The following is a 13044-nucleotide window of genomic DNA, read 5'->3' as shown; positions in this document are numbered from 1 at the left end:
AAAATCAGGGCAAAACACTCATTTCACAGCAAGCCTATGCAAATATTGATTTCACCCATATAAAGAAGTCATTTCTCATTAAAATGAACATAAAACAGTATAAATATTGATGAGCAAAACCATTTTTATTCATTTATCAACATGCAATTAGCAGACTCAGAATAGCTTGTTTTCGTGAATTTTTAATCATTCCATAAAGTTGCTTACATAAATTCTAAGCATTTCCTATATCTCCCTTTCCCGTACTTAATATTTACCCTAGAACGATTTACACATCTTTTGTTTTTCTTTCTGCACTTAATTAATTTGGTTTTGTTACTTTTGTACTACTAAAACTTCAATTATACCTAAACAAGTGGTCAAAGTCGTTAGATCCTCTACTGTTGCGGATGTCGTCATCGTCAGAGAATCGACTGGCATTGATATCGGGCTGGCTGATGGACAGTCCCCGGTCCCCCTCCTCTGAACTCTTACCCTGCTGTCTGTGACGCAGGCCCCTGGTTTTCAATCTGAAGCTTCTCCAGAACCTGCGCTTGGAGGCAGAGGGTGGGGTTTTGGAGTCCGAAGATGACGACAGGTCAATGGAGCTTTTGGCGCGCCGGTTTGACTCATCAGGTACACCTAAAATAAAGTCAATTCAACTTCATTATTGCTAGTTAGTTTGTACTGATCAGAGATCCTTTTAAGACCACCAATCATACTGTCCTTATTAGCACTTATATTTTCTAATATTTCCAATATTTCATAAATAAATGTAATAAAAAAATGTTCAATACATGATTTATCCTTTTTGATTGACACCAACCAACTCAATGGCATATGGTAAAGCACCTTTTGAATTTAAAGTCTCAATAAACATTTATTTTCAAACTACTTTTTGCAGAAATTTGTCTAAATATCATTTTTTCTTTCTCAATTTTTGCATAAAACACAAAATATTATATAAACTTGAAGTTCTAAATTCAAGACCATAGACACGGTGTCATTTTAAAATGAAGATCAAAGAAGGAACATGAGTGAACAAATGCATACACTAGCTGGTACATATACCAATAAGAGGATGTCTAAAAAGTTTGTGTCCACTTGTAATTTTGTTCTAAAGTAAATAACGATGCCATTTTTAGGAAAGTATTATAATATTTTTTATAAAGACTTAAATAATGTATATGCAAGAAAATTTGAGTCAGCATTCTTCGTTTGAAGTTATCATTATATACATTGCTGCATTGCCCAGTCTGAAGCCGAGTTATAATGACGTTTTTATAACATCGTACTCCTTAGTTACCTCACATTCACTGTCTGGCCAGAGTGCACAATCGCAAACTTCATCACAAAATTCTGTGATCTAAAAATATTTCAAGGTTATATTTGTTTCCTCTATCATTTGTTTCTTTTCTATCTGTGTTTTACCCATGTCAGAAGACACAAAATATTATGATATGGAACTGTTCCTTGGAGCTAACCGATATTGCTTTTTCTGGCATTTTCTGAAGATAAGTCAAATTCTTGCCCTAATATTTTTTAAGAGTCCTCTAGACTACTCATTTAAAAATGGCTTCAAATTATGTATGAAAATGACGTACACAGTACCAACTACTTCATAATTGAAGATCATGATGTTTGACATATATTTTACAAAAACTGTAAAAATTCATATCTAAAACCTCAATTATGAAGTTTGGACAATGTTTACACTGAACCTTGCATACTTTCTGCAACCCTGTAATACGTACACTAAAATTTGTTTAATTTTCCGTAAAAATTAACATTCAAGACCACTATACCAAAGTTTGATTTGGAATTTTATGACAAACATTTTGGTATACAATATGTAAAACTATATATATATATATATATATATATATATATATATATATATATATATATATATATATATATATATATATATATATATATATATATATATATATATATATATATATAAACCCATTTAGAATGACAAAAATGCAATTGACGATTGTCCACATACTTTTTTGACAACCCTCGTGTACAAATGAATTACCATACAACAAAAGGTAATGGGATCAAAACACCATAAATAATTAATATGCCTCTACTTGTTCATAAAATGTTCTAACAAAAGTCAAAATGCATCAGAACAACGCGTACATCATGTTTCATTAAGCCACAAAATCTCATTCAATAATCCTAATTGAAACCAGTGGCTCTTATTACAGAGGAATTGATTGATCTAAAACCCCTCAGTAGAATAACTAGAGTATGAATATACATATCTTGCAGTACGTGACATCTATCAGTAGTTACATAACCTCGAATACCATTACCCTCAAGGTCTTTCTAAAACTGTAATCTTTATTCCAATAAATGCCTGTCACAGTTATTTCACTTTTTCAGATGAACAGAAATCAATTTTTCTCAAAAATGGCTTGTAAAAGAATGAAAAAAAAATCAAACGAGATTCAAAAATGGCTTAAAATGAAAAAGATTTTGAAAGCGAAATTATCAGCTTTAATTAGTATTATTAGTTATTATCAGTATCTGATTGAAGATAAAAATGGCTCACCTACACATCCACAAATGACTGATGACATTGCTGTAGATCGAGTTAAAACCATTAGACAGGTGTCTCAAAACATCAATACCTCATCCATGTACACATAGATATGATGAAACATTGTCTCCCTTTGTCCCCCATCAATTCGCAAATTGGGTATTTAATTAAACAAGAACTAATGGGCAAAGCTACCTTATCACAAAGCCAGCTAGAGAGGTCCTGGTCCATTTCACAATCGGACTGTGTTGGGCAAAACTAAAGGTTAACTAACATTTGATTCCAAGTTCTGTTATCCCAACACACATTCATGGTCTTTTCCCCCGAAGTTAGTTCAATGAAATACGAATGACGATTAAGAAAGCAAACACATCCCTGACGGAATCATAAACTTGCAATTCACTCTCAGCAGTGACCAATAAATTATATCCCTTCATAAAGGTCAAAATAATTACAAGTATACTGGAAACCAAAGCATCTCAAATATCCATGCAGGATTGGAAAACATTTACTTAGTTCTTTGCCACATTTACATAAATCCACTGCAGGAACTATTTCCCTTGGAAAGGTATAAAATCCATAACGGACATTTATCAGCTATCAAATGTAATTTTCCTCATTATTCACAGATAATCTATCCTTTAAATGCCAATTGTTCTTGGTACATTGTGAATAAATCCCATACAAGTCATTATAGGAACAAATACCCCAAGAGATGGTTAAAAAGAAGTGTTTTCACAAAACTTAATCACTTGACCTACATTAATCATACTTTGTCAAATGCAAACTATTGATTAGGTAAGACTTGCTGAAACATCACAGAAAGATCCGAAGCTGATTTTACTTTTCACCAAAACTTCAAATTAAGTAATAGCTAGAGAAAAGACAATCTCCTACTGATTGTGTGGGGTTGTATAATCATTACTCTTCATAGAAACTGCCCATTTCCTTCAATCATGTTTGGTTTCATGTGCAAAAGTAGTTAACGTAGAGAACGACCCATTGTCTGACTTGTTATTAAGATATTCGTCATCAGTGAGGCTGGAGGAGGCTAACGGTAAAATAAAATATTGATTTTGCAATCACTAATTGATTGTTGAATAAAATGATGGTTTTACATTTACAGAAATAAATAATGAATATACCCATGCATTGAATTGGAGGTTGGGTGTTGCGGACGTTAATAAAAAAGGAAAGAAACTACACACAATTAAAACATATATACTCAATACTGAAACATTACAGTAAAGATAGTTCTGTATGGTCGGTATGGTCAAGTATGATTATTCAAATAACATCTTTTTAAAAATTCATTAGTGCAGTCCTCCTGGTCAAAGATATAGGAACATATTGCTATTTATTTGTCTGTCTGCAGCCTTTCAATTTTAAATATTGAGAGAGACACATGCTAGTACTTTAGTTTGGTCTGGTGAAAGGTCAAGGTCTGAATCAGATGTCAGTAAAAGGTCAAGGTTACATATAGAGAACAAGGGTTTAAAATTATTCTTTCAGAACTTGTCATTCATGCAGACAAATTGTTTAAATAAAGATTTTGTTTTTAAATTTTAATCATGTGATAACTTACACAACTGTGTGTTTATTTTTATTACACGGGTATAAGTACTGCCATGAACAAAATTCTGTCCCACAAATGGGTCATGGCTGAATATCAAATAACAAAAACAATGTAAATAAACTATATGACACCTGTATTAAAGTTAGAGATAAAAGCAATAAACTAAAGACATAAATGAGTCAATAAAGACAAGTACATGTTAGAAATCTGATTCTTATTTAGCACAGACTCACTGGGGGCCGATTCATTCCATTTTACATGACATGTCTATTGCAACAAATTTATTTCCATGTTCATTTATAAATGATTTTTTTTCATGGCATAATCTAATATTGATGCATGCATATAAAAATGATGAAGGAACTAAAATCACAGAATCGAGAACTAAGTCAATACATCTGACAGGAGAAATAGTTCACGAGATGAATAAAAAGATTGCCTGTCAGATCCTTGGGATATTACATTTGCTAAGGTTTTATTACATCCCAGTTCCCAGCAAATCATGGTTACTATCTTCATCAACCAGAGAAATCTGATTTTCCTTGCCATGCCATCACTTTTACTCAACAAATAATCTATTGCTTTCCTTCAACTTGCACTTGGAAATACCAAAGAACCTTATATTTTTTCCTCAAAAAACATACAAATAATTTTAACATTTATGTCTAAATTGCCCCAATTAAAAATATAACAACTAATATCAAATAATGATATTATAGTAATGAGCTGAATGCTCTAGAATTATTTCCACAAGGATATAATCTCCGATGCATAATTTCACATGAAATTAATGACAAAAATTCATATCTCTTTTTACCGGTAATTTGCAAACAGTAAAGTTCCTTGTGTGCAAAAAAAAAAAAAAAGACAATTACCATGATTACCTGTGCTTTCAGAATGCAATACTTTATCAAAAGAAATTACAAAAGATGTAATACCAAAATTTCTATTAGAATTAGAAAATAGAAACTGATACTTGCTGAGAAATGTAACTTTCGATTTTTTCTTGTTGGAGGTTGAAGTGACCATTTCTCTGTCCACCTGAACAATCTAACTACTGTGGATCATCCCAACAATAGCTGAATGTGATAAGCTAACCTCCAGACATCGATTCATACATCAATGTAAATACATTTTGTATGTTTTGTAAACTTTTTTTCTTGGTAAAAGAAACAGGCTCTGTCCACCTGTCAACATCCATTATTGACAAGTGTACATGTTACTAAAAAATATAATAAAATAAAAACACAAACTTCAGCCCAGCGACAATGAGCTGCTCTGATCAATATTGATATGTTATGGGCTGTTACCAAGGCATACTCATAACTTAAGCTTAAAGTCAATTCATAAAATATTCTGTTTATATGCAAACATATGATTGATGAAAAAATGCATGGGTACCTGTTTTTCACAAAATATATGTTTTAATATCTATAGATACACATTGCATGATTTCACAGAGGAAAATTCTTTGAAGAGTAAAAATAATTGTATTGCAACTTCCATTGTTTTGCAATGCTCATGGCTACAGCATTTATCATTATTCATATCATTTGATTTCCAATATTTGGATATCTCATTGTGCAGGTAATCAATAAAATCAAAAGAGAAAAGAGCAAAGAAACATTGAAAAATGTCCTTGGCGGATTTTAGGACATTTACATAAGTTGACATACATCTACAATTATATAGTGAAATAGTTACAAAACAACTTTTCTGGTACACTGTATCTCAAAATCCTTGCAGAGCAATTAAGAAAATGAAATGAAATTACCAGTGCATAGTGTTCTTAAAAAAAGAAAAGACTTCATTGACAAATCTTATCAACATGATCAAAGAAAGTAAAATGATGGCTGCAATATCCTTGCATGACAGACCATGTGTGAAACACTTTAATTGATCATCAATACCAAGTTTGGTACAGCTGTTACAATAGACAGAACTTGTTTAATCTATATGTGTCATATACAAGCTAGATATGAGGAGCTGAATAACAGTGTACTGTACATATATAGGCCGTAACAAATATGCAGTCAAGAAAATCATGCTGCTAGTAACTACACCATAAGATTGTTGCAATGATATACTAAGATATGTAAACAGGTTTCTCTTTTCCAACTTATTGCACCACTATTAAGGTTATGATTCTAGGACCACAAAACAAAACCAGATACAGAATAGATGTTTAGATGTGAGTAGAACACAAACATTAGCAAAGATATGCACCTAGTTATTAAAGAGTTTAAGACAAAAAGATGCTGTTTGCTATTCTGTTTGACCAGTTAAAAGTGTTCATGAGTTCAAGTGTCAAAGAAAAACTCAGATATGTGTGAACAATGATGCTTACCGTAATCTTTTGACATAATAATTATGGATTTGACAATGGTATTTTATAGATCCATGTTAGAGATTTATACTGAAATTTGACTGTATTGTGAGCCTCAGATTTCTTTTATCATTTATCCATGTTACAAGAGAAGAAACTTTATAATTCTTATTGGCATATTAATTTTATTTTAATTTCTAGACAGATTCTTACTGCATTCACACAGTAGAAAGCAACCTTCCAAATATTCAAGTTTACAATTAATCAACTCTAATCACAAGATGTTAAGGTTTCAATCTAATTAAAACTAGATCTGTGATCCTCTCCAAGTAGATCTACTTGGAGCGGATCAAAGATCTAATCTTAATTAGATTGTTAAGGCTTACGATGGGCGGAATCTTCATCGCTTCTTTTAAGGAAGCTGCTCTGAAATCTTCTTAACGTCCATTTTTTCTTTTCCTTCTCTGAAATGACAACAAATAAAACACATACATGTAATTCAAATCCGTATCATTTACATTACATTCATTGCCATGTACTGCACAGTAGTCAGGTAGCGTAATGTTGTGTTACCATTATTCTAATTATTTCTTAAGAAGGATTCCATGTGAAGCAAACAATCTATGAACTTTTGAAACATTCATAGTTTCATATCACTATTTAAAGGACACTAGCTAACCAGCCCATCCCACTTAAAAATTCATAAATAAAAGTACATCCTTAAAAACACCTACTGTCAAAAGTTAATGTTTTGAAGGTATCTAGTGGTACCAAATAAAAAGAATTGCAACTTTAATAATACACGAAGTAATTCAAACTTAAATACATACCTAACACCATTTCTTATCAAGGAAGTCTAAATTCACTTAAAGTTCAAAACACTTTCGAAACACTAAATTCTAAATGGAAAATGTATGTGCTAAAATCTTCCCTTACTATCCATGATCATTACTGTTTCACAGGATCATTTCAAACTAATATAACTGCTACCAATATTATCAATGGTTGTTGAGTTGGCTACAGAACAACAATTAAAACTCTTTCATTACTATTGTTGTGATAATTGCCAGAGGGTGTCTAGGTTACTGGGGTATACAAATTCTTTTGACTTTATAGAATTAATCCCCTGTCACACTTCACTGCTCTGGTGCTTGTTAAATTGATGTCCACAAAACACTCTCATGTATGTGATCATACGTAAAATCAACCTAAAATTGATTTGTCAATCCAAAAAAAAAAACTCATAATGACGAAGAATATGGATAACAATACACAACCGATGAGGGTTTCATCTGTACACACCGACATTGCGATGGCACAGTTGTCAGGTAGCGTAATGTCGTGTTACTGTTAACAGCGAGACTTAAGCTTCACATTGCAGAATACAATCCATATTTTGATTGGTACTAACTAGAGTTCATTTGTAAAGTTTTCATTTATGCTGACAACTTACTATAAGTATTTACTGTTTGTGTGTTTACCTTTGCCGCTTCTGTCCATGTTTTCATTTTCAGATTCTCCGTGAGCATGCGCTTGAATCCTATAGTTAACGATACGGTAACGTACGAAGCGTAATTATCCGTACAACAATTTTACAACTTTTACAGCTATTGGGATTTATTAATTTCATCATGTTTTTTACTGATTCCATTCCCTGTTGATACATCAATGGCCATAAAAATCCATTAAATTCACATACTAAAATTACCACACCCACTCAAACAATAGTATCCCCTCCTCCGACCAAAAAAAAAAAAAAAAATTTGGATCGGCGCATGCTTCCTTATATTACTTGATGTATATTGTATGGTCTTGTAGAAAGAATAATCTTACCGTGACCAGGCTACGCTCAGGTCCGAGTCCAAAGGACATCTGTCAATTTAACGATAGAACATTTAATTTAGATGTAATATATTAACTCAACAGTAAGGACCCATTTGGTGATTTATTTGCCCCCCCCTCCCCCTCAGGTAAACAAAATTATCGATTGGGCAACTCTTTCCTAAAAAAAATAAAATAAAAAAATAAAAATGTATGTTTGCCGGTGCAAACAATACGCAACTATCAACGTCTTTAATATATGAATGAATTTTGTTTTATTTTAGACTCATGGTTACAGTTTTATCAACAATTTTCAACACAATATCATGACAATGACAAAGTTTGTATACGATATATAACCAGGTTTATAGGCTCTATCTATTTCACCTCACATTACATAATTAGATTGAAAATACAATACATAAAGGTACGTATCCCTGTTCTAAATACTTGCTTTAAGCTATAATATTATTCATCTATTTGAGTATTCAGTTTTCTCAGTTGTACATTACTGCAATGTACAATGTAAATGATTTTTTTATCGCAAGTTAATATATACTTTGTGAAATTCCCGTGTGAAAAAAATAGCTGAATAGTTTTATCCACGCACGTCTATTCTCTTACATGTATATACATATATTTACATCTACCACGTATTATTCCCTCTATTTCTTATAGTGAATTCATAGCTCTATGGAAACAGCCAGATTGAAATCTACACGCGCCGTTTATTGATTGGTCGAAATCTACAGCGGCTGAAACTGACAAGAAAGTGACAGGACCAAACTTGACCCGTCCAGTTTATCGATTGGTCGAGACCTACAACTACCTAGGAAAAATCACGGACTGCACGAAATAATCATGACGACGTCAGCAAAGTCTCATAGGAGACGATTTGGCTGTTTCTTTTAGTTATCGTACTTACGTACATTAACAGTAATTTAGTGAATTTTACTTACTTTTCATAATCAAATTATCAATTGGCTACAAGAAAGATGTTAATATAAACAATGAAATGCTTTCTTTGATGATTCATTCGGGTAATGAAGGTAGCGATCATTGCAGAAAAAATTTACATAACCCGCTAACGCGTAAAGTGTAGCGACATCGAATTTGTCAGAGCGGATCAAAGATCTTATTTTAATCAGATTGTTCATATTCCGAATGAATCACCAAAGAAAACATTTTATTGTTTAAGTATATACATGATGTAGTAAAAATTTTAAAAAAGTAAGATATATTCATTTACTGTACATGTACATCCTTTTTTTGGTTGGATTTTCGCTCCAGTACGGATTCCCTCCTACACGTGTAACTACGTGTATGTCGTGTTAATACAAAATTCTAATTTTAAATTTAGATGGATATTAAAATCATATATCATTGAAACATCTTGGTTTACTTTTTCCTACTACTGATTTGATTATAAGTTGGTCTCAATATATTAATAATATAGTAAACAGTGCATACAAAAAATCAGTACTTTTGAAAAAAAAAAAACCTAAGTTTACTCTAAATAGAACTAATTTATCAAAAATGTATATCACATTTATTAGACCAGTTCTTGAATATGCTTCTGTAGTATGGGACGCGGTTGTAATATGTTTGACATGGAGAGATTAGAAACAGTTGAATTAAGTGCTGCAAGGATTGTTACTGGTTTACCCAATATGGCATCTACAGAATCTCTCTACACAGAAACTGGCTGGAAACCTCGTCAGTCGACGTAATAAGTCTAAACTATAATCATATTTAAAATTCATACAAATCAGGTATACTTGAGCAACATTATTCCTCCTGTAAACAAGAGGCCCATGGGCCACATCGCTCACCTGAACAGCAGTTCCTTGTAACATTACATTTCGTAGCATATGCTTTTTCTATTTTAAACATTGAACCCCTTTCTGGGGACCCAGTAATTGTCCGAGGTTTATGGTTGGCTTGAACAACATAAATAGTAACATAGGAATGAAAATGTGTAGCACTGCGGTGGGACCGCACGTACACAACCTGAAAAACTGAACGTAGAAGAGTTCCACTTCAAGAGGAATAACTCTCAGACTGTACAGAACATTAAGAAAGATAACTCTTGGTTCCACTACATTAGAGTTTACACAATTTGAGGATCCTTGCATAGTAATCTCACAAACTGTAGCATTATAGTTCTCGAGAAGAACTTTTTAAAAACATTTTCAATATATCTTTCTATGTTAAACTTTGAACCCCTTTTGGGGCCACAGTATTAGTCCAGTGCTAAAGTTTTAATTATTTGGAATCTACATTATTTAAGGATGCTTGCATAGTTATCTCACAAGCTGAAGCATTATAGTTCCCTAGAAAAAGATTTTTCAACATTTTCCCTCTATATTTCTATGCTAAACTTTGAACACCTCTTGGGGCCCCAGTATTAGATTGAGGTCACGGCTTTTATAATTTCGAATCTACACTATTTGAGGGTGCTTACGTAGTTATCTGACAAATTGATGCATTGTAGTTCTCGAAAAGAAGATTTTTAAACATTTTCCATATATACCGGTACTTCTACATTTAACTTTAAACCCATCTTGGGTCCCTAGTATTAGTCCAGGGGTCACTATTTTAAAACTGTCGAACCTTCATTATCCAAGGTTGTATGCATGATAGTAATCTCACAAATTGAAGCATTGTAGTTCTCGAGAAGAAGATTTTTTAACCTGTTACCTTTATATTTCTATAATAAACTTTGACCCCATCTTGGGGCCCCATTATTGGTCCGGGGGTCACGATTTTACGAATTAGGAATCTACATAAGCGAAGGATGCATGCATAGATATTCCACTAACTAAAACATTGTAATTCTTGAGAAGAAAATTTTTAAACTTTTCCTTTGTTTTTTAAAATGTTTAAATTTTGAACCCCTCTTGGTGCCCATCAATTGTCCGGGAGTTACAATTTTTTGAATCTACATTATTTAAGGATGTACATGTATGCATAGTAATATCCCAAACAGTTGCACGATGGTTCTTGAGAAGATTTTAAAACATTTTTCTATATATGTTAAAATCTAAACCCCTCCTGGGGCCCCACTTTTGTTCGGGGTCACGATTTTTACAATCTTCACTATATATACAACCTTTTGTGTATGTATTGGCATTTTTGGTGAAGTGGTTCTTGAGAAGAAAATTTTTAAACATTTTTCATATGTAGTTCTATGTTAAATTTTTGTCCCCGCCTGGGGCCCCAGTTTTGGTCCGAGGGTCACGATTTTTACAATTTAGAATATACATTATACATACAAGCTTTTGTGTAAATATTGGCATTTCTGGTGCAGTGGTTCTTGCGAAGAAGATTTTTTAAACATTTTCCTATGTATTTCTATGTTAAACTTTGAACCCCGCCTGGGGCCCCAGTTTTGGTCCGAGGGTCACGATTTTTACAATTTAGAATCTTCACTATATATACAAGCTTTTGTGTATGTATTGGCATTTCTGGTGCAGTGGTTCTTGAGAAGAAGATTTTTTAAACATTTTCCTATGTATTTCTATGTTAAACTTTGAACCCCGCCTGGGGCCCCAGTTTTGGTCCGAGGGTCACGATTTTTACAATCTTCACTATATATACAAGCTTTTGTGTATGTATTGGCATTTCTGGTGCAGTGGTTCTTGAGAAGAAGATTTTTTAAACATTTTCCTATGTATTTCTATGTTAAACTTTGAACCCCGCCTGGGGCCCCAGTTTTGGTCCGAGGGTCACGATTTTTACAATTTAGAATCTTCACTATGTATACAAGCTTTTGTGTAAATATTGGCATTCCTGGTGCAGTGGTTCTTGAGAAGAAGATTTTTTAAACATTTTCCTATGTATTTTTTTGTTAAACTTTGAACCCCGCCTGGGGCCCCAGTTTTGGTCCGAGGGTCACGATTTTTACAATTTATAATCTTCACTTTGTATACAAGCTTTTGTGTAAATATTGGCATTCCTGGTGCAGTGGTTCTTGAGAAGAAGATTTTTTAAACATTTTCCTATGTATTTCTATGTTAAACTTTGAACCCCGCCTGGGGCCCCAGTTTTGGTCCGAGGGTCACGATTTTTACAATTTAGAATCTTCACTATGTATACAAGCTTTTGTGTAAATATTGGCATTTCTGGTGCAGTGGTTCTTGAGAAGAAGATTTTTTAAACATTTTCCTATGTATTTCTATATATGTTAAACTTTGAACCCCGCCTGGGGCCCCAGTTTTGGTCCGAGGGTCACGATTTTTACAATTTAGAATCTTCAATATATATACAAGCTTTTGTGTAAATATTGGCATTTCTGGTGCAGTGGTTCTTGAGAAGAAGATTTTTTAAACATTTTCCTATGTATTTCTATGTTAAACTTTGAACCCCGCCTGGGGCCCCAGTTTTGGTCCGAAGGTAACGATTTTTACAATTTAGAATCTTCGCTATATATACAAGCTTTTGTGTAAATATTGGCATTTCTGGTGCAGTGGTTCTTGAGAAGAAGATTTTTAAAGACATGCACCCTAAACTCACTGTTTCGCAATTATCTCCCTTTTGAAAAGGGCTGTGCCCTTTATTTTAACAATTTATAATCCCCTTTCCATAAGGATGCTTTGTACCAAATTTGGTTAGATTTGGCCCAGTGGTTTTTGAGAAGAAGTTGAAAATGTGAAAAGTTTACAGACGGACGGACAGACGGACGGACGGACGACGGACAACAGGTGATCAGAAAAGCTCACTTGAACCTTCGGTTCAGGTGAGCTAAAAATAATGTCTCAAAATATCAAAATTATATTGTTCCAATCA

The 13044-nt window shown here is 33.0% G+C and overlaps 1 protein-coding gene across 5 annotated transcripts in view; it reads right to left on the bottom strand.

Annotated features, from left to right (window-relative positions):
- Positions 1-7998, bottom strand: part of LOC128178895 (multiple C2 and transmembrane domain-containing protein 1-like) — a 41111-nt gene extending 33113 nt beyond the window's left edge. For 2 of the 5 annotated variants that reach the window (XR_008243015.1, XM_052846285.1), the window contains exons 1-3: positions 7889-7964; positions 6822-6899; positions 348-621 (exon numbers count right to left, since the gene is read on the bottom strand). Coding sequence is in view for 4 of the 5 variants with exons in the window: in XM_052846285.1 (XP_052702245.1) it covers positions 348-621; positions 6822-6899; positions 7889-7964 (428 nt within the window). In the remaining variant the exon portion in view is untranslated. Of the gene's footprint in view, positions 1-347; positions 622-5089; positions 5336-6821; positions 6900-7888 lie in introns of those variants that run through there. The other 3 variants (XM_052846289.1, XM_052846290.1, XM_052846292.1) reach the window with 2 other exon arrangements.
- Positions 7999-13044: the final 5046 nt, after the last annotated feature.

This window comes from Crassostrea angulata, chromosome 3 (assembly GCF_025612915.1).
Source record: "Crassostrea angulata isolate pt1a10 chromosome 3, ASM2561291v2, whole genome shotgun sequence".
Classification (NCBI taxonomy): domain Eukaryota; kingdom Metazoa; phylum Mollusca; class Bivalvia; order Ostreida; family Ostreidae; genus Magallana; species Magallana angulata.
The sequence above is the reverse complement of the archived record's forward strand: the minus strand, read 5'-3'. Positions and strand labels throughout refer to the sequence as shown.